This window comes from Microtus pennsylvanicus, chromosome 8 (assembly GCF_037038515.1).
Source record: "Microtus pennsylvanicus isolate mMicPen1 chromosome 8, mMicPen1.hap1, whole genome shotgun sequence".
Classification (NCBI taxonomy): domain Eukaryota; kingdom Metazoa; phylum Chordata; class Mammalia; order Rodentia; family Cricetidae; genus Microtus; species Microtus pennsylvanicus.
The window spans coordinates 77,568,913-77,589,667 of record NC_134586.1 but is presented as its reverse complement, the minus strand read 5'-3'; the positions used below and the strand labels follow the sequence as shown (position 1 = coordinate 77,589,667).

Below are 20,755 nucleotides of genomic sequence, written 5' to 3'. Positions count from 1 at the left end.
AGACTACATCAGTGAGAGTGGGAGGTGGACAAGAGATGATAACGGGGTGCATACGATCAGACTACATCAGTGAGAGTGGGAGGTGGACAAGAGATGATAACGAGAGCCGACTACATCATATACATGTATGAAAGGCCCCATCGGAACCCATCACTTATAAATACTGTTAACATATACTAAATAAAAAAAACTGACAAAAATTGGAATAAACAAATTTTCAGGCAGGAAGCAAAAAGAAGTGAAAGAGAGGGCTCACTGGCTTCCGCACCTCACATGCGGGTCCTGATGTTGGACTGTTTATGATTTCCTTCCTGTGCTCTGAGAGAGCAGCTAATTTTAGGTTTGTCTTTATGGTTAGAGGAAGTATGTTGTTTTGCTTGAGACAATGATCTAAGGAAGGAAAGTTCTACATTTTTTTATATAATAAAAAATTTAAATTTATAAATAAAAATATGGCTCTACAAACTGCTACCTAGCTTTATGCTGCTTTGTTTATCATTTTTCTTGTTATACATCTCAACCAGAATGTTCTCACTGTTTTGAGTAAAAGTGGATCATTTAAAATCACATTCTTTTTTTTATATAAATTTATTTATTTATTAAAGATTTCTGTCTCTTCCCCGCCACCGCCTCCCATTTCCCTCCCCCTCCCCCAATTAAGTCTCCCCCCCCAGCCCGAAAAGCAATCAGGGTTCCCTGTCCTGTGGGAAGTCCAAGGAACCCCCACCTCCATCCAGGTCTAGTAAGTTGAGCATCCAAACTGCCTAGGCTCCCACAAAGCCAGTGCATGCAGTAGGATCAGAAACCCATTGCCATTGTTCTTGAGTTCTCAGTAGTCCTCATTGTCCGCTATGTTCAGAGAGTCCGGTTTTATCCCAGGCTTTTCCAGACCCAGGCCAGCTGGCTTTGGTGAGTTCCCAGTAGAACATCCCCATTGTCTCAGTGTGTGGGTGCACCCCTTGCGGTCCTGAGTTCCTTGCTCATGCTCTCTCTCCTTCTGCTCTTGAACATGGGATGTACTCACTCATATTTGGTTTCTAGCCATAAACCAAGGACATTGAGCCTATAATTAGTGATACTAGAGAAGCTAAATAAGGAGAACCCAAAGAAAAACATATAGGCATCCTCCTGAATATTAGCCTTCAGCAGGTGATGAAAGGAGACAGAGACAGAGACCCACATTGGAGCACCGGACTAAAATCACATTCTTAATATTTGTTAATTGTTAATTATGAGAAGAGATAATAGCTTGCATTTCTGAACATGAGGGCAAACAGAATGTATCTTCAGAGCAGTTATGAGAATTCTACACATACAAGGTATAGAGTCATTTTACTGAGTTAGGTTGAATATGAAATTAGTAAAAGGGCTAAAAAAGCCCTAACATGAAACATCAATTGGAATTTAATGGTTAATCTTGGCAGTGGGCAAAAGACATGGTGACACTCTGTCCAGCTCTCTGTAATTCGTCTTAAATAGAATCATACACAATCTATTCATGAATCTGAATTTCATTACTTTACTTAGTTTCATGCTTTTACCTCAGAGAGAGCCATGGTTTATTTTTAATCACTTCTTGTATGTAAAATCAATAGTGTCTGCCAAGTGGGTAACAATTCCCTTTAAGGTGCAATCCTCTGTAATTGGTATAATTACCTCACACAGAGAGAAGCCACAGTAGGATTCCATATCTCCAGGTTTATAAAATCTAATTATGTTCACAATACAATATTTTATTTCCACTGCTCTCAGAGCCCAAATTTGTACAAAGCCCAGAAAAACCACATAGCAACCGGAGAGCAGCGAGGTCATGCTTCCTGCAGTTTGCCTCTGTCAGCTGTGTGAGGGAGGAGCTCCTTTGCCTAGCCACGGCACAGAGAAAGCTAGGGATGCTCAGCATGGATGTCTGGGCTGGCCCACTTTATGTCAGATGAAGAATTCTGTTTAGTCCTGGGGTTTAGGCTTCTTTAGGCCAGACTCAGTGCACAGAAAGAAGGAGAGGTGCCCAGTCTGGGTTCTTCATGCTGCTTCAGAGGCAGCTGCAGGTAAGAGATAAAGGGAGGCCTCAAACAGGTCTCCAGGGGTTTCTCAGCAGGAAGTTTGCTTTCCTCTCCGCCTTTACAAGTTGGAATTCTGCAACTAATTGTGTTTGAAAAAGGGTAAAGTGTTGAAGCACATATTTGAAATCTTCTCTATGCAGTCATGTGCAGCCCCTCTGTCCAAAAAAGGATGATTAAAAATACAAGGAAAGAAGCTGGGAATGTGTGGGGAGGTGTAACCCAGCAACCCTTGCAGCCCATGCAGCCCGAGCTCCATAGCCTTATTGTACCTTCCATATTATTTCTAACTCTCGTTCAAAGATTCTGCTCTAGGTAAAGTACATGGGGAGAGAGAGACAGGTGGACAGACATACAAGCCGATTGATGGACAGACAGGCAGACAACAGACAGACAGAGATGGGCAGACACACACACACACACACACACACACACACACACACACACACACCCTACTCCAGGAAATGGCCCCACTGAATTTCATCTTGTCTCCATTTTTTTAAACACAGCTTTTTACTGATTCTTTGGGAATTTTACATCATGTACCCCAATCTTACTCATTTCCCAGTCTCTCCATATCCACCTTCCACTCTTGTAACCTACCCCCCCCAAAAAAAATAAAAACCTAAAAAACAAAAATTAAAAGAAAACAAAAAACAAACACACACACACAAACCCAAACCATCTCACCTACCCCTCTGGACACAACCTGCTCTTCTATCAACTTCAGCCTTTTCTCACTCCCGTCACAGCGGTCATGTCTCCAGTTTTGCTGTGCATGCACCGTTCTGCACCTCCATCTTTCCCACCACTCTAGCACATATTCATTTGTCAAAGTGGCATTGGAAGCATGTGTCACGCAGTTCACTCTTTGCTCAGATAGCTTTACTTGCAAATGTTCATTGTAATGAGTTCAGGGTCTGCTACATCAGTACTGGATCCTCACAGAGACTCATCTGGATACCCTGCTGCTGTACTGAATCATGGGAATCCTGAAGCTATGGTTCCATAGAATGGGTCCCTTCATGTGCTCCAAAGCTAATAGAGCTAATAGATGGGGAAGACATTGGGGTGGGCCAACTCAAACCCCTGAATCTGGGCCTGGGTGGTAGCTCAGTTAGTCAGCCTTCCAGCTCTCCCTCACCAAAGCAATGGGGGCCTGCTCTCCTGTGATGCCCAGATGAGGGACAGGGTGTGCCTCCGTTTTTTGCTATTATGTAAGAAAGAAGAATAAAGAGCAAGAAGGTTCTAGAACAGAAAAGAAATTATTCTTCTTACCAGCTATAGTAGTGTATGGAGTAAAGGTACTCCACTATGTTTTAGCATTTTCCCCCTGACTCTTTCGTAGTGGTATCTAGAGAACCACATCCCTCTCACCTGTCTAAGTTGACATAAAACTAGATAGCATACCTGGGCACATATATGTGCATGCCGGTGTTTGTTAAAGCCAAAAGAGGACTTTGGAGCTCTTGAGCTGAAGTTACAGGCAACTGTGGGCCTCTTAGTATGGGTACTGGAAACAAACTCCAATCACCTTCAAGAGCAGTTCTCTTTGTTTCAAATTGATTTTTTTTTATTGAGCTCTACATTTTTCTCTATTCCCCTACCTTTCTCTCCACTCGCCTTCAACCCTCTCCTAAGGTCCCCATGCTCCCAATTTACTCAGGAGGTGTTGCCTTTTTCTACTTCCCATGTAGATTTGATCTATGTATGTCGCTCTTAGGGTCCTCATTGTTGTGTAAGTTCTCTGGGATTGTGATTTGTTTTCTTTGCTTTATGTTTAAAAACCACTTATAAGTGAGTACATGTGATAATTGTCTTTCTGTGTCTGGGCTACCTCATTTAAAATGATGTTTTCTAGCTTCATCTATTTTCCTACAAAATTGAAGATGTTATTTTTTTCTGCTGTGTAGTACTCTACTGTGTAAATGTACCATATTTTCCTTATCCATTCTTTGGTCGAGGGACATTTAGGTTGTTTCTAGGTTCTGGCTATGACAAACAATGCTGCTGTGAACATAGTTGAGCACATGTCCCTGTGGCATGATTGAGCATCCTTTGGATATATACCCAAAAGTGGTATTACTGGGTCTTGAGGAAGGTTGTTTCCTAATTTTCTGAGAAATTGCCACACTGACATCCAAAGGTTTGTATCAGCTTGCATTCTTACCAGCAATGCAGAAGTGTTCCCTTTTCCCCACAACATCTTCAGCATAAGTTTTCATCAGTGTTTTTGATCTTGTATATTCTTACAAGGCTAAGATAGAATCTCAGAGTTGTTGCTCTGATGACTAAGCATGTTGAACATTTAAGCTATTTTAAATTCCTTTGTTGAGAGTTCTCTCTGTTTAGGTCTGTACTCCATCATTTGATGATCAATTTCATGAGTTCTTTGTATATTTTGGAGATCAGTCCTCTGTCTGATGTGGGGTTGGTGAAGATTTTTCCCATTCTGTAGGCTGTCGTTTTGTCTTGTTGACCATGTCCTTTGCTTTACAGAAGCTTTTCAGATTCAGGAGGTCTCATTTATTAATTGTTTCTCTCAGTGTCTGTGCTGCTGGGGTTATATTTAGGAAGTGGTCTCTTATGCCAATGCATTCAAGTGTACTTCCCACTTTCTCATCTATAAGGTTCAGTGTGGCTGGCTTTATGTTGAGGTCTTTGATTCATTAGGACTTGAGTTTTGTGCATGGTGATAGATATGGGTCTATTTTCATTCTTCTACATGTTGATATCCAGTTATGCCAGCACCATTTGTTAAATAGGCTTTCCTTTTTCCATTTGACAGCTTTACTTCTTTGTAAAAAAATCAGGTGTTCAAAGGTGTATAGATTAATATTCGGGTCTTCTATTTGGTTTCATTAGTCTTGTCTGTTTTTATGCCAGTACCAGGCTGTTTTCAGCATTGTAGCTCTGTAGTAGAGTTTGAAGTCAGGGATTATGATGCCTCTAGAAGTTCTTTTATTGTACAGGATTGTTTTGGCTATCCTGGTTTTTTTACTTTTTCATATGAAGTTGAGTACCATTCTTTCGAGGTCTGTGAAGAATTTTGTTGGAATTTTGATGGTCATTGCATTGAATCTGTAGATTGTTTTTGGTAAGATTGCCATTTTTGCTATGTTAATTCTACCTACCCAAGAGCAGGGGAGATCTTTCTACTTTCTGGTGTCTTCTTTAATTTCTTTCTTCAAAGATTTAAAGTTCTTGTCATACAGGTCTCCCACTTGTTTGGTTAGAGTTACTCTGAGATATTTTATGCTATTTGTGGCTATTATAAACTTTTATTGGGGGAAGGGAAGGGAGAGGGCAAAGAGAGTAGAGAGTCAGAGAGAGAGAGAGAGAGAGAGAGAGAGAGAGAGAGAGAGAGAGAGAGAGAGAGAGAGAGGAGGGACAGGAAATGTCCTTCCTGCCCCTTCAGAAGAGCATCTGGAAAGAGAGTGGGAATGGGCAGAGCTTATCTCTTAAAGGGACCTTTGTACTTGAGCACAAGCAGCAGTCATAGAACCCTGGGCTGGCTAAGGTACTGCCTGGGCTTATCTTACCAGGTGACAGTGACCAACATTATGTCTGAATTCTAAAAATGGTGACATCCAAGCATGGGCTACTGCTGAGGATCATGTCTGAGTCAGTGGTCCTACCACAGCTTGGGTCTGTTTTGATGCCTGTGGCCATGTTGCCATCAAAGGTCACATGGATGCCTGGGGTCTAAGCGACAATTTGTGGCCATGTTGGTGTCCGAGGGTTATGCTACTGCCGGCGTCATGCTCATCGGAGTGGCCTGCACTAACAGCTGGGTCCATGGTATTGTCTGGGCCTGGACTGTTGCCTAGGGTCATGCCTGGGTCCATGCCCCTACCATGACCAGGGTCTGTTTTAATGCCCATGATGCCATTGAAAGCTGTGCCAATGCCAGGGGTCTGGTCAGCCACTTGAGCTTATGTTAGTGTTCGGGGCTATGCTGCCACCAGAACCATACTGATCTGGGTGACCTGTGCTGCCTCCTGGAGTTATGGTAATGTTCAGGCTTGCGCTGCTGATTAGGCCATTTCTGGGTCCATGGTCTTGCTGCAACTGGGATCTGTGTTGATCTCCACGGCCCATATTACCACAGAGGGCCATAGGAACCATGCATGTTAGAATCCAAGAGCAGTGCTGAGAGAGCTGGACCTGCCCTTGAGATAGTTGGCCCTGCCCCTCGATGGACACTGCAGCAGGAGAGCGGACTCCACTCCTCATGGGAGAACTGGGACCCCTGCACTCAGGAGAGATGGTCCCACATCACAAGTGTGGGAGAGCTGGTCCTGATGGCATGGGTGTAGGAGAGATGGCTCTGCCCCTCACTTGAGGGGTCCCATCCACCAGCCTGGACTGACCAGCTCAACTGCCACCCAGGCCCACATCCTGGACCTTGGGTTGACCCATCGTAACATCTACACGATCTATGACCTGCTGGAGTGTGTGAAGGGACTGGTTCTGCGGAACTGGACAGTAACTGCAGGATCTCCATGATTCAGGCAACAGCATGATATCTGAGAAGGGTTTCGGTGAGGTCCAGTGATGACAGTGTGCCAGAAATCAGAGGTCTTGAATCAGGCAAACGACACATTAAAATGAACATTTGCAAGTCAGGCTGAGTGGAAAAAAGGGTATACCATGTGACACACCACAGCTCCCAAGGCCACCAGGATGGATGAAGAGGTGTTAGAGATGTGGGAAGATGGATGAATGAGGTGGCCTTTTTGTTTGTTTTAAATAATTTGGGGGGTTTTCTTTTGGGGGTAAGATGCAGAGGTGAGGGGTGGATATGGAGGGACTGGGAGGTAAGTAGGATTGGGGTTCATGATGTAAAATTCCCTAAGAATCAATAAATAATTATGTTATAAAAAAGCTTTGAGAGTCCATCCCACCCAATCATACTGGCTATCATCAAGAAATCAAATACTGGTGAAAATGTGGGGAGCGGGGAACCATTGTGCACGGTTGGTAGACATGTAAACTAGTGCTGACACTGTGGAAAGCCTTGTGGAGAAGTCATCGTGAACCTACTAATATATCTTTTATACAACTGCACTGGGCTTATACCGAAAGGACTTAGCATCCACTCCAGAGGTACTGTTCATCCTTCATTGTTGCTCTACTCTCAATAACCAAGGAATGGCACCAGTTCAGATGTCCATTAACTGATAAGTGGATAGTGAAAGCGTGGTACATATGCACAATGGAATATTATTCAGCAGCAAAGTAAAGTGAAGTTATGAAATTTGCAGGAAAATGGATGGCCAAGAAAATAGTATAGATTGTTTTCTATAACTATATTTAAGTTCTGGGTTTGTATGGAAGCATGTGTGCATAAATGCAGGTACCCTCTGAGACTAGAAAGGCTGGCAGATCCTCTGGAGTTTGAGTAGCTGTGAGTCAACCAACATGGATACTGAGAATGGAACTCAGTTCCTTTGTAAGAGCAGTACCCACTGTTAAACATCTCTTCATCCCCCAGACATTCTATAAAATAAAGGAATCCATGCCCAGATAGCAACACTGCATGTTCTTTCTCTTATGTGGATCCTTAGTTTTAATGTTTTTATATGTGCGCTTGTAGCTGTGAGTATGGTAAAGGCCAGGAACCTAGAAAGGGGCCCTGGGGAGGGGGAAATGACTTCAAGGGGAGAGAGGTGGGGAGGGTAATAGAACACATTTGCTATGCAAGTACAAGTGGCGGTGCTGGGGTGGGGAGGGCTTAGGTGGACACGGGGTGGGGGGTGGGGGGGTGGGGGGTGGGGGAGGGCAAGAAGATCAAGTAGGGAGAGTGTCAGCCAAAACTGAGTATATATGTTAAAGCCACAAAGAAACCTGCTACTTTGTAAGCTAATTTGAAAAAAAAGGTTTTCCTGTGCTGAACATGAAAAAAGGCACGTGGTGGGAGGAGATACCCAAAACTGCTGCTCCCTTCACACCGCCTGGGGTGAGAGGCACACACTGTTCCGGAAGCATCGACAGATGAGCAAAGAACTCTTTGCTTTCATCCCTAAAACTGGACAAAATCTTTCTAAATGCATTAGATTTATGATTACAACGAAATGGCCTATGTAAATATCCTTCTCAATAGACCAGATCAGTCAACAAACAAAGGTGATCTGTCCTGGCATTTTGCATCAAATCTAACCTGCCCCTTTCCCTTAGAGAAGATTAAAGCAAAGTTATCATAATTTAAAAGTCAGGATATTTAACAATTACAATTTTGTGAGTGACACTCAACTTCTTTTTTAGATTATATAAAATACAACAAAACACACATATTTTAGGATAAACAACAGATTTTCCATCAGGTTCTAAGCTTCTTACATTGGCACTAGTTGTTCTACTTTGGAGCACAATGGCTTCAGAGAATGAGAAGAAGGTAAATTGAGGCATGTAGGGAGCAACTTGCAATGTCTGCTGCAGACACTGGCTGTGGGACAAGGGTAGATGTTGTGGGTGTCCACCATTCCAGAGTAGGATATGTATCTGTTTTCATGGCAGTTTTCTAAGATCCTCAACACCTAGTTGAGAATAACAGTCAAACCACCTGTCTTGCTAATCCTGTGCCTACCCCCTGGCATGATTTTGTTAGAATGTAAATACTGATGTTTGCCACAGCATGATGCCCACCACTTTTAACCTGAATGGAGGAATCAGTCCCATTTGGATTACAAATTTTCAATCCAAAACAAAGAAAATAGCGGAAGAACAATAAGCAAGTATGTTAATTAGCAGCTAGTTTCTATTTCTGCTTTTCCTTGTTTTGTTGTTTGGTTCTATATCTAACTTTAAGTGATAAGATAAAAATTATGCTTGATTCTGCCTTTGCAAGGAAATATTCACGTTTTGATCTTAAAGACCTACATTTCACTAGTATGTATTCTTCACTATTTATTCTTTATACAAACAGAGTTGTTTTGTACAACTTAATGAAGAAACTATGAAAGAAATAGTCCTAGAGGCGCACACCTTTAATCCTAGCACTTGAGAAGAGGCAGGAAACATAGGAGTTCAGTCATCCTTGGCCTTGTATTGCGTTGGAGTCAAGCTTGGCTATGTGAGATCCTGTCTCAAGTGGGAATATTAAAAAATGAAAATGAAAGCAAGCAAACAAATCTACCCTCAATGTTTTTGTTTTGTTTTGCCAACGAGGCATCTTGCGAGTATAAGTATACTTCTTTTGAGGGAAGATTTGGCCTTCAGTGGAAAGGCAGCTTCTCTCACTGACTTTGACGGGATAGTCTACTTTTGAAGAGTGAAATCCCACTGAATTGGCTTTCCAAAATGTTCTGTGGAAAGTAAGAATTAACAGATGGCAAGTCCTCACTCCCGATTGCCAAGCAGGAGACAAATTCATCAGAAAGCAGGGTCTGCTCTGGGATGGTTTCACTGGGTGAGACACTTTCCAAAATCATGGTGGTTTCCTCCTGTCTTGAGTTTTGTATTTCAAGAGGACTGAACACATCTTGATTTAAAACGAGGTTCAATTCATCAAGAATTAGTGTTTTGCTTAGTAAAGTCATACTTGGAGAAGAAAATGCAAAGTTGGGATATATTTTCAATCTGGCAAAGCAGTCACCTGTGGCCTCAAGAGTTGTAGACTCCTCATCTCTGGTAATAAAATGGTTTTCCTCAGGGGGAACATTTGAAATCTGGGGTTTATAGCCAGTGTTGAGATCGGGAATATACACAACAGAAGAGCTGGTAGACAGCATTGTTAGCGGACAGTCTCTGGTCTCCAGGAGGCCCACAAGCTTTTCTTCCTTGTAACCTGTAGGCTTGTGTTCCAGGGGAGTGGTTTCACTTACCTCTGTAACCACAGGATCCACATACAGGTCCTGCTCACTGGCAGTATTATCCTCCTGTACACTTTGTTCCTAGAAAAAAAAAAAGACATTATGTCATTTTACAAACAAAACAACCCCCAAAACAAAAACTATTCAAAGAAATCAACTGAATGATTGAGTTAGGGATGAAAGTTGCCTTCTCTTTTTCCTTTCCCTTCCTTTCCCTTCCCTTTCCTTTCCTTCCCTTCCCTTCCCTTCCCTTCCCTTCCCTTCCCTTCCCTTCCCTTCCCTTCCCTTCCCTTCCCTTCCCTCCCCTCCCCTCCCCTCCCCTCCCCTCCCCTCCCCTCCCCTCCCCTCCCCTCCCCTTCCCTTCCCTTCCCTTCCCTTCCCTTCCCTTCCCTTCCCTTTCCTTTCCTTCCATCTTAGTGTTTATGTTCTGGATGATTTGTGCCTTCTCTTTCTTTGGTGTCTTCTAAACCTTTATTCAGGCCTTCCAAAGATAGGATTAAAAATAATCCATGTCTTAAGCATATTTCTTGGCTATAACCTTTTTCAAAAGTTTTTAGCCAGACAGTTGTGGCACATGATTTTAATCCCAGCACTTGGGAGCAGAGGCAGGCTGACCTCTGTGAGTTTGAGGCCAGCCTGGTTGACAGAGGGAATTCTAGGACAGCAAGGACTGTTACACAGAGAAACCGTGTCTTAAAAAATCAAAACCAAAACCAAACAAAAAAAGTATTAAAAATTCTATATATTTATTTTTATTTTATCCTGGGAACCCTTTGTCCATATGATGTATGTCTGGGTTAAGTTGATTAGTGGTCATGCTGACTAGTTTTATGTTAACTTGCCACAAGCTAGAGTCTTTTTGGAAGAGGATGGAGAAAATGTGGCCTCCAGATTGGCCTATGGGCAAATCTGTAGTACATTTTCCTGATTGATGATTGATGTAGAAGGGACTGGATCATTGTGAGCAGTGCTACCTTTGAACTAGTGATCTTGGGTGCTATAGAAAAGCAGACTGAACATGCCATGGGAAAGCAAGCCAGTAAGCACCACTTCTCTGTGACCTCTGCATCAGTACCTGCCCCAAGTTCCTGCCCTGCCTTCTTTGGATAATAGACTTAAAGCTGTAGGATGAAGTAAACCCTTTCCTTCTCAAATTGCTTTTGGTCATAGTGGTTTATTCCAGCAATAGAAAGCAAATTAAGACAGTGGGTTCATCCAATGTTAAGCAGAACCATGTATGTGTGTCTGTTTTTACAAATAGGCCTGAACTGTCCAAGATGTTGCTGGCCCCTCTGTTCTTGAGCTCACATGATTCTTCTGCCTAGAACATTCTTTCAAGAAAGTCCTCATCTTCCCGTATTTCCTCTCTGCCTCCATCACTTTTGGGTTCATTTTCTATGGCCATTGCTGTGGTAGTATCACATGTTTCTGACCCACTAACTGGGTATTGAAAATGGTGATGGATGAGCAGAGTTCTGGAAACATACTTCTGACCCTTTTCTCTGTAGCTGGCAAAGCGTCCCACTCCAATTCCCTCATTCCCAGGGTTATCCTGGTGCATACTCCTTTCATCCTGGTTGACATAAATCCTAGTCTACCCCTGGTGACACCATCTTCCACAGTCACCCAACGATAATCTTTGCAAGTTGAAACAATGGAATGGAACAAGACTTGGACATCTTGTAAATAATCCTATTGGAGCTTTCATTGCGTGCTCCACAGGGTGTTTCTTTCCTTCCTCCTTTGCCCCGGAGACACTTACCAATCTTTCTTCCTAAATAGCACGTTTTTCTTTCCTCCTGCCCTCTACTCCCCTAACTGTTCTTTCATCTAAGGAGGGCTAGAAATGCTACAACTTTGTCTCCACATACACTAGCTATGTTTCTACTCTAACAACCAGACCACACTTCAACTGATATTTCAATTGCAGGGATTTTGTTGTTTACTATTTATTTTTAAGTTTATATGTATGTGTGATATATGATGACTGAAGAGGTCAGAAAAGAGCATTGAATCCTCTGAAACTGGAGTTACAGATAGCTGTGAGCCACCATGTGAGTGCTGAAAATTGAACCTGGGCCATTTGCAAGAACAATAAATACTCTTAACCACTGAGCAACCTTTCCAGCCTTGCTTATTTATTTTGAAAAGGTTTCATTATGTAGTTGGCCTTGAATTTGTGATCCTCCTGCCCCAGTCTTCCCAACACTAGTATTACTGACATACCTACCACACTTGGAACCAATCAGGTTCTCTTTAGTGCTGCTTGATTACCTGTAGCAATTTTGCAATATTACTATTTTCCATATTAGGAATATCTTCATGAAGCCACTTTGGGATCACCAGTAAGACTTTTCTTTTAATTCTAGAAGACAAAATAATACATTAGAAGCAGCACCTTCTTCCTTCCTTCCTTCCTTCCTTCCTTCCTTCCTTCCTTCCTTCCTTCCTCCCTCCCTCCCTCCCTCCCTCCCTTCCTTTCTTCCTTCCTTCCTTCCTTCGTTTTTTGAGACAGAGTTTCTCTGTGTCGTCCTGGTTATACTGGAACTTACTCTGCAGACCAGGCTGGCCTTAAATTCAGAGATCCTCCTGCCTCTGTTTCCCAAGTGCTGGGATTATGCACCACCACACTCTCTCAGAACATTTATTTAGAATCAGAGCAGGCAATCATAGGTGATGCACAGAGCTAGAATGGTATTCAGCTTACCCCCACCAAGCAAAGTCTTCTATCTCTTACTTAAGTGTTCAGATATAAATCAGCTTGAGGTATTATCAAATGTTCCTCCTGGTGCTGTCTTTATGTATAAAAACACTTTCTACATTGATTATGTGAACTTATTTGGGCAAACAGATTGTACCAGGGTTATAGACAAGACCACACTGATCTGAGGCATATTTTTACACATCAAGAGACTGAAAAGCAAGTAAGACATGTTATTTAACAGGTTCCCTAAACACATTTATTAAGTAACAACAAAAATGACCAAGTGAACTTTGCAAGATCCTTTGACCTTGACTAACACAAGGGAAAATTATTTCTTTGCATATATCTATACAATCTTTTAAGATTCAGTTTTTAAAATTAATGCATGTACTTTCTATATTTAAAATTAGACCATGATAGTGAGCTGATGTTACTGTGCCATTTCACAGAGGACACTGGTACAGTATACAGTGATTTTTCATACATATTTTAAATTTGCCTACTCTTAGTTTTGTTATATTTATGTGACAATACAATATTCTGAAAATATTTTGCATTCTAAAAGACTGAAATTTTAGCTGTTCCTCACAGTCAGAGTTAATAATACGCCTTAAGGTCACTTAAGACTTGAGATCGCTGGCCTTTTGTGTATTTCGTTTGTTTAACCTGCCTTTAAGAAATAATGTAACAGTCCATCTACTTGAATTGGGTTTTCCATGTAATCAACATTTACAACCTAAATTAATGCATAGCTGTAATCTTAAATAATCTACTCTTCCATGCCCCTGACCCAGGTAAGCCATGTGTAAAATTGGCTGAAAGCAGAAAATACAGAAGTTTAAAGCCACTTTCTAAAGTCTACCATAAAAGTTGAAAGCAGTCATGTATGGATATTGGTTGATAAAAAAAATAATGTTTATCATTGATGTTATCTGGGTCAGTTGGGATCAGTTGGAGCCAGAGACTTAATCCCTTGTAAAACTCTGTTAAAGATTTCTGTCAAGTATCCCATTCCTTCCCCATGTGATGATTTCTGCGTTGTGCAATAAACACAGAGTGACACACACAGCACTCACAGAGAGAAAGACACACACAGGGATAGACACACAGACAGACATATTTGCAAGACAGTCTTCAGGCAGGTACAGGTTTAGACTCATACAACAGAGAGGTGAGGACAGACGGTACAGAGAACATGAGCAGGGGATTCAAATCTGCACTTCGTTTTTGGTTAAATGACTCCAAGTGAAGAGCTTTTACTTTCCTTAATGCAACACTGATGCATTATTGATAACTTGATCTTAGCCACTAATAGATATAATCTGTCTGCGTTTAAAAGGTAATTTTTGTTTCTGTTTTAGTTCTGATTTTAATAACAGGCTTTTATCAATAATGTATAGTTTTGGTAGCCAACAGTATCTACATATATGTTAAATACTTATATTGGAATTATTTCTTCTTTCTACTTTGTATGTGTGTGTATTTTCATACATACATGTGAATTTGTGGATATGTGTACATGTGAAGGCCTGGGGACAGCCTTGGGTGTCATTCCTTAGGTGCTATCAACCTTATTTGGAAGGCAGGGTTTATTACTGTCCTGGAGTTTGGTAAGTAGGCCAGGTAGGCTGGCCAGTAGATATGCCTGTTTCTGCTTTTCCAGCACTAGGATTATGAGTAAGCAACATGATACCTGTGGCCTTTGTTAACTTGGATTCTAGGGCTCAAACTCAAGTCCTGCTGTTTGCAAGGCAAGCACTTTAATGAAAGAGCCATTTCCCCAGCCTCTCTTTTGCTTTCTTAAAAGTAGGATTTAAGCAATTAAATTATCCAGGTATCGTTCTATTTTCTTATGGATTGTTGCTAACTAAAAGCCTTTGGGTTTTACTAATTATAGTAATAAAATGGTTATTAGTTAAAATTGCAAAAATATCTGGGATATATTTAGATGATAATACTAATATAAAAATTTTTGCAGGCATTATTTGAACACTAAGATATTTCAAGAGTCTTTGTATTTAGTTACATTTTAAAACATCCCCAAGCAAAATTACATTCTAGTTTGTCCACTTCGGAAATGCACTAGGGATATACTTATTAACATATAATTTAAAATTTGAAATATTAAGTTCTGTGGGGGAAAGGTTGTGCAGATAATAAGTATAATATAGTAATTTATAGACTAGCTTGCTTAAACTCTTCTTCGTTTTGATTATATATTTAGATGATTGATTACCTCCTGAAGCAAGTGATGACAAAGACGACACTGGCTTCCAGTTTCTGATTGGCTATACATATATAGTTTAAGTCAGAAACCAAAGAATGTTCATGTGTCTCCAAATCTGTGCATTATTACACACATTAGAAAACTGCAACATTAAACAGCTTTAGTCTGTTAACATATACGAAATGCCAAATGCATTTGGTAACATTTAGAAATATCAGAGGCCTTTAATGCTAGAGACCTTTCCTTACTCATATCTCATTTTGAACAACTAGGCATAAACTTTTCTAATACCATACTGGGATAAGTTGTTTGAAAGAAGATGGGCCCTTCCTCAAGATAACACAAACCATTACCACTGCTTTTAACTGCCCACCATAACTAGATGGTAAGACATGAAGACACCATACATTTTGGTTGCAGAATATAGGGAAATTATGCTGGAACTGACCTGGAACTTCTTCCTATTGGTCAGTGTTCATAGTGTTGGAAGGGGCTATGTAGGCCACTGAGGGAGAAAAGTCATCAGTGGTTTTACCCAGTGGTAATTCCATGTTCTACAATACTAAAATGCCAGGCTAGATGTGTTCACTTGTGCTATAGTGCCATGAATGTTGCAGGAGTAACCAACAACTTTCTGATTGGGTTTGAATCCCTTTCCACAGGAGGTAATTAAATTGTGATACTGTAAACTTTGGCTAAAAGCTCATATCTGAAGAGGGGATAGGCCTAAATAAAGAAGCAATCTACTACTGTTCTCTTGCTAAATGGACATGTAGTCAAATTGCCTTCTATGTATTTGTTTATACCCATAGATTAGTAGTATTCTCATCCTGGGTCAGAGAGGCTTCTTTTTGCAGTAAGCAGAAGTCAATGCAGAGACTCATAACTGGTCAAAGTGCTGAGAAACAAGTAATGCTTAATGATTAGTCTGAGTGGACCACCTATAATGCAAGGCTCAAGATGCATGACAGTCAAGACAGCATGACAGAAGAAGGGGCGGACAGAATGTACGAGCCAGAGAACAGGGAGGAGTGCTGTGAAACGCTGTCTTCAGGACAAAACCTGGATGTCACACTCACAGCCTTATACCAGCTGTGGTTACCTGTGTGACCTGATCAGTTCCTGAACTCACTTTAAGGTGGAAGGAGGGAACCAACTCAACAAAATTGTCCTCTGATCTCCACGCGCACCTGTGGCATGTGTGCTCTCCCAGCCATACATCATACACACACAATAATGATTAAAATCTCTTTTCTCAAAATAAAGATGTTAATGTATATTTTTAGTAAATAATTGACTACATTTTGATAGTATACTTATATGGCCTAAATCAGAAACTAGAAATGGCAAAAACCTACCCTATTCGAAGTGATCTGTTAAATATCCCAATCAGAGAGAAAATCGGCAACAAGACGCCCAAGAAGACCATTCCCGACAAAAATCCAATGTCTTGACTATTATCTAACAAAGGAAAGAAAAATAATTTTAACTAGGCATTCGTGTCCACGTGATGACCATGTCGTTGCTTTCAGTACCTTGCTTAGAGTCACAGTCAAGAGTTAACACTCACCTAAGACTACAAAGTGACCGCCCTTCTAGATTGCCTGACTGTGTACCCCAGGAAACCATCTTCTGTCTGAGGAAATTGGACCACATCCATCTGAGGTCAATGGGTTTCTAGAAGTGCATCTCCAGCAAATGTGGTCAACTCACACGAACATATTTTATATGAATATGTGTTCTGATGAACCTCATTTGGTTTGTCTGACACAGCTGAGAATTCCCAATTGCTGTGACAATGTTTAAGGCAGTCCAAAGCCACAACTAAGATCTTTTTGTAACCTTTTCTGTGAGGCAAAATTTATCTGACCATTCTTTAAAATGAAGTTTGACCGATGAGAAAGCACAGTAATTCTGCTTAGCACAATATACGCTGTGAGAAACAAATAAAAATTGCTATTTCTTACACCTATTTTAAAAAGACCTTTCTTCTTCCCACAGGACAGGGAACCCTGATTGCTTTTCGGGCTGGGGGGAGACTTAATTGGGGGAGGGGGAGGGAAATGGGAGGCGGTGGCGGGGAAGAGACAGAAATCTTTAATAAATAAATAAATTTAAAAAAAAGACCTTTCTTACATTTTAAAGTTGACTTGATCACTTTAGCTTTCTCAATATAGTTTATCCAACATGTGCTGCTCAGAGACTCATCATATTTCTCCCCAGTACCTGGGACGATAACCTCAGTGTTTTCAGATCTAGACGATATTTCACATATGACTTTACCGTCTTGTGACTTGTGGGCCATTCTGAGTTAGCAGCTACCTTTCCATCCTCCTTCTTCCATCCCTGCCCTTTCCGCACTTTTCTTAAATAATTAGCTCTAGGTGGCTTCTAGTTCCACACTAGCCACGTCTCTGCTCCATTGACCTGGGGGTGTCCAGGCTGGCCTTCTTCATCTTTAAACCCACTTGCCAGGTAGGAGCCTGTGAACTTTAGCCTGTTTCAAATTCTCACACTTTAGGGAATTAGTATTTTTCTAGGGCTTAAAAGTTATTTTTGAATATCCTAAGCAACTAATGGGGTTACACACTATTGCACACTGTTGAGCAATAGAGCTTGGAATTAGATAGAAAGTTATCAAGGTCACATGGTGCTCAGAGAAATGGTTTACAAAGGAGATCGGAGGCACCAGGAGACCAGGAGTCTAGTTGAACTCTGTCATTCATTAGCTCTATGGATTTGTGGAATAATTACAAACTTGTTGAGATTCACATTTAATTTTCTATAGAACATCTTGTGTGTCTAATAGAGTTGTCATGGGTTCTAAGCCTCCAAAATTTCCACAGAAAATTCATAGGGCATGTGTGCAATTAGGAATCTATACTGGGATGTTTTTGTCTGCTTCATGTTTCTGCACAACATGAGACATTTTCCCTTTTATTTTGTTATTTTTCTCCCCTATCTATGAAAAGTAGAACCTCAAGACAAAGGCATTGTTTACATTTTCCTTCCATCTTTTTCTTCCTCTTTTCTTTCCTTCTTTCCTCTATCCCTTGTCTCCTTCACTCTTTGGCAAGATCTCACTTAGCCCAGACTGGCTTCTAAACTTGCTATGTAGCTGAGGTGTTGAACTGTTGATCTTTCTGCTTGAACCTCCCCACTGTTAGGATTAAGGCAGATACCACCTGGTCCAGCTTTGTCCATTTTTTTCATTGTTAATTTCCCATCACTCAGAACAGTACCTGATACATAGTCATTTAACACATATTTGTTGAATGAATTAACCGTGCAAAAATGTCAATACCACCTGCAAAATTTCTTATTCTAGTTCTGTTAGAATTCCGTGCCAGGAAGCAAATAGTCTACTAGTGAAATAGTTAGTCAGGGCCTCAAGTTTTTCAATGACAAATTTCAGTTTGGAGTTATATTTGCTCATTGTATACTTTTATCTAATATTTTTATATGCTGAAACGTTTATGCATGGTCATCAATAAAAACACATCGAGGCATATTACCAAATAAAATGGTAACTCGTTCATCTAAAAGAAAGAGCACAGACTTGTATATTTAGAAGGATAGGGCCGAGTGTGATGTCTCATGCCTGGAATCCCAGCACTTGGGAAGCTGAGGCAGGAGACTTGTAAATTTCAGGACATTCTTGAACTGGGCTACAGTGTGAGACCCTGTCTTGAAAAACAAAACAAAACAAAAATTAACAAATAAATAAATGAAAATAAAAGAGTAAGGCTTGAATTTCTAATAGCTTCATACATTTTGGCATTCTTCAACCTTCCTGAACTTCAGTTCTCCTGCCTATAAAGTAGACCCATGGCATTTATCTCAACAGGTTGCTCTTCAGATTAACAGATGATGTATATACAATCCTAGCACATGATCGACAGTTGATAGACATTTTTGGGACTTGAGACTCAGAAGAGTCTTCTGAAACAACAATGTGACAAACTCACTACCACAGCAGGCTGAACTACTGCTTACAATCAGTTTAAGCACATTTTGAACCTAGTCAAGTATCTTCCGGAAATACTGATGCATTATTTTTGGTATGGAATTTTTCTGCTGAGGAGGACTTAGTACACATACATATATATATACATACATACTTACTACATAATACATGGTCACACACACACACACACATAAATGTATGTGCATTTTTTTTTTTTACCAAAAATAGAATGTCCTTTAATGACTGTAGCAGCGAGCATCTCAATCTTCTGAGATTCTTGGGATGATCTTGATGTGACCTGGGGAACTTAGAACAAGGAAGGAAGAGTATCAGCAACTTAGAACTGGGCATTCAGGTGACCCACATTCCTGAGACATTCTCTTGTCTGGAGATGATCGAACTAGTAATCTCCATAGGTTCAGAGGGTGGAATAAAGCACAGATCTTAACTATGTACCTTTTCTTATTTTCTTTTCAGTGACTACGTCTCGAAGGAGGAACTTCTGCCCGGACAGTTAAAACTACACCAGGCTTTAAAATGCCAATGTGGCTAGCGATTTCACTTGGTTCCTAGCAACACACACCAAGACACTACCAAGAGAAAAATTTCTCCCTATGATAAAAATGCACAATAACTTGTCCCTACTTGGTTTCTTCCAATAGGCAATGATACTATGAAGCCCAAGTTGCCTTGACTATCCAGGCTGCATCACCTCTGCCTTGATACAGGCTCTAGTTTGCTCACCCTGCTTTGGCTGCACCAAGGGGAGTTTTCATGAGCAGACACTTTGAAGTTGTACCACAGCGTTGAGATGTCACTAATGACTCCTCTCCACTACTTTCCTGCTCGGGAGGATCTTGGCCCAGCCCTGTCTAGAATTCAGACTTTCAGGGCTCCACTAATGAAAACTTCAGAACTGGGTGAGGTAAGAAGTCTTGGCAATTAATCTACTTTAAGTCTAAATTCGAAAGCATTCCATAGCAAGCTTGCCCATCTCTTCCTTCCTAATAAATGAGAGCTGTCAGAGGTGACTTCAAAGACACAACCCTCAAGAGCAGAAGACAGCACCAAAGAAGGCTCTGATTCTGGTTAACGTTCTAAGTTCAGCATCTCATAAACCATAGCTACCTAGTCATTCCAGGGTCGCTGTTCAAATTCACCTTTTGAAATAGTGTCTTGCACAACTTGAGATGTCCCTGTTGCCAACCCACCAAAGACTTATGTGATAAAGTGTGGTCCCTGGGATACTCATTAAGAAATGGACAACACATATTCAAAGAAAAGATTCTTACAGACCTTTAGAATTTTTATGAAAAGGCTAATTGTATGCAGTCAACTTCAGCACAGTTTTCTGTCAGCCAGGGCTAGGGATTTTAGAAGGTGTAGGTAACTGAAAACTGTAAAGTCTGTCTGTGTTCTGACTTTCTGCATCAAAAGCAAAATGTTCCCCGTGATTGTGGCTATCAGAAATTATTCTGAACTTCTCAATATTTCCCGAAGTTTCTCCGGCTCCCCAGAAAATAATTCTACTAAATTCTGAGTCATGCAGGTTAAGTAGTCATGGCCAACTGCCAGGCCAGCTACCTAGATGGATGCTTCGCAGAGTCGTGACAATTCTCCAAATTCGGGAGGGACTTGTAGCTACATGCTTTTGGAATTTTAAGAACAGAAACACAACATTAAAATGCAGCATAGTTTTCTCTTTAGTAAAGGCAGAGGTTTACAGCATATGTTGCTGGTATTTTTATTATTTGAAAACTAGCATTTTTATTTAAAAATAATGAGTTGTGTTGTTGTAGTTTAATACAAGTTAATATAATTTTGTTGTATAAACTAAGTTGATTATTTGACAATGAAAACTTTACTGAGTTATTAACTTCTATCATACAAAATAACTATAGTAAACATTCCTAGCCTTAATGAGTAAATGCAATTTTCCTTTAGAGTCTGTTATTATAATTTCAAATCAACAAGGTGTACTCATTT

General features: G+C 40.7%; 1 protein-coding gene across 1 annotated transcript in view; it reads right to left on the bottom strand.

The window, feature by feature from the left end:
* The window catches only part of Il23r (interleukin 23 receptor), a 146,624-nt gene that overhangs the window by 35,433 nt on the left and 90,436 nt on the right, over positions 1-20,755 (bottom strand). The window contains exons 10-13 of the mRNA XM_075982152.1: positions 18,989-19,075; positions 16,161-16,263; positions 12,146-12,236; positions 9,304-9,952 (exon numbers count right to left, since the gene is read on the bottom strand). Coding sequence (XP_075838267.1) covers positions 9,304-9,952; positions 12,146-12,236; positions 16,161-16,263; positions 18,989-19,075 — 930 coding nt within the window. The remainder of the gene's footprint in view (positions 1-9,303; positions 9,953-12,145; positions 12,237-16,160; positions 16,264-18,988; positions 19,076-20,755) is intronic.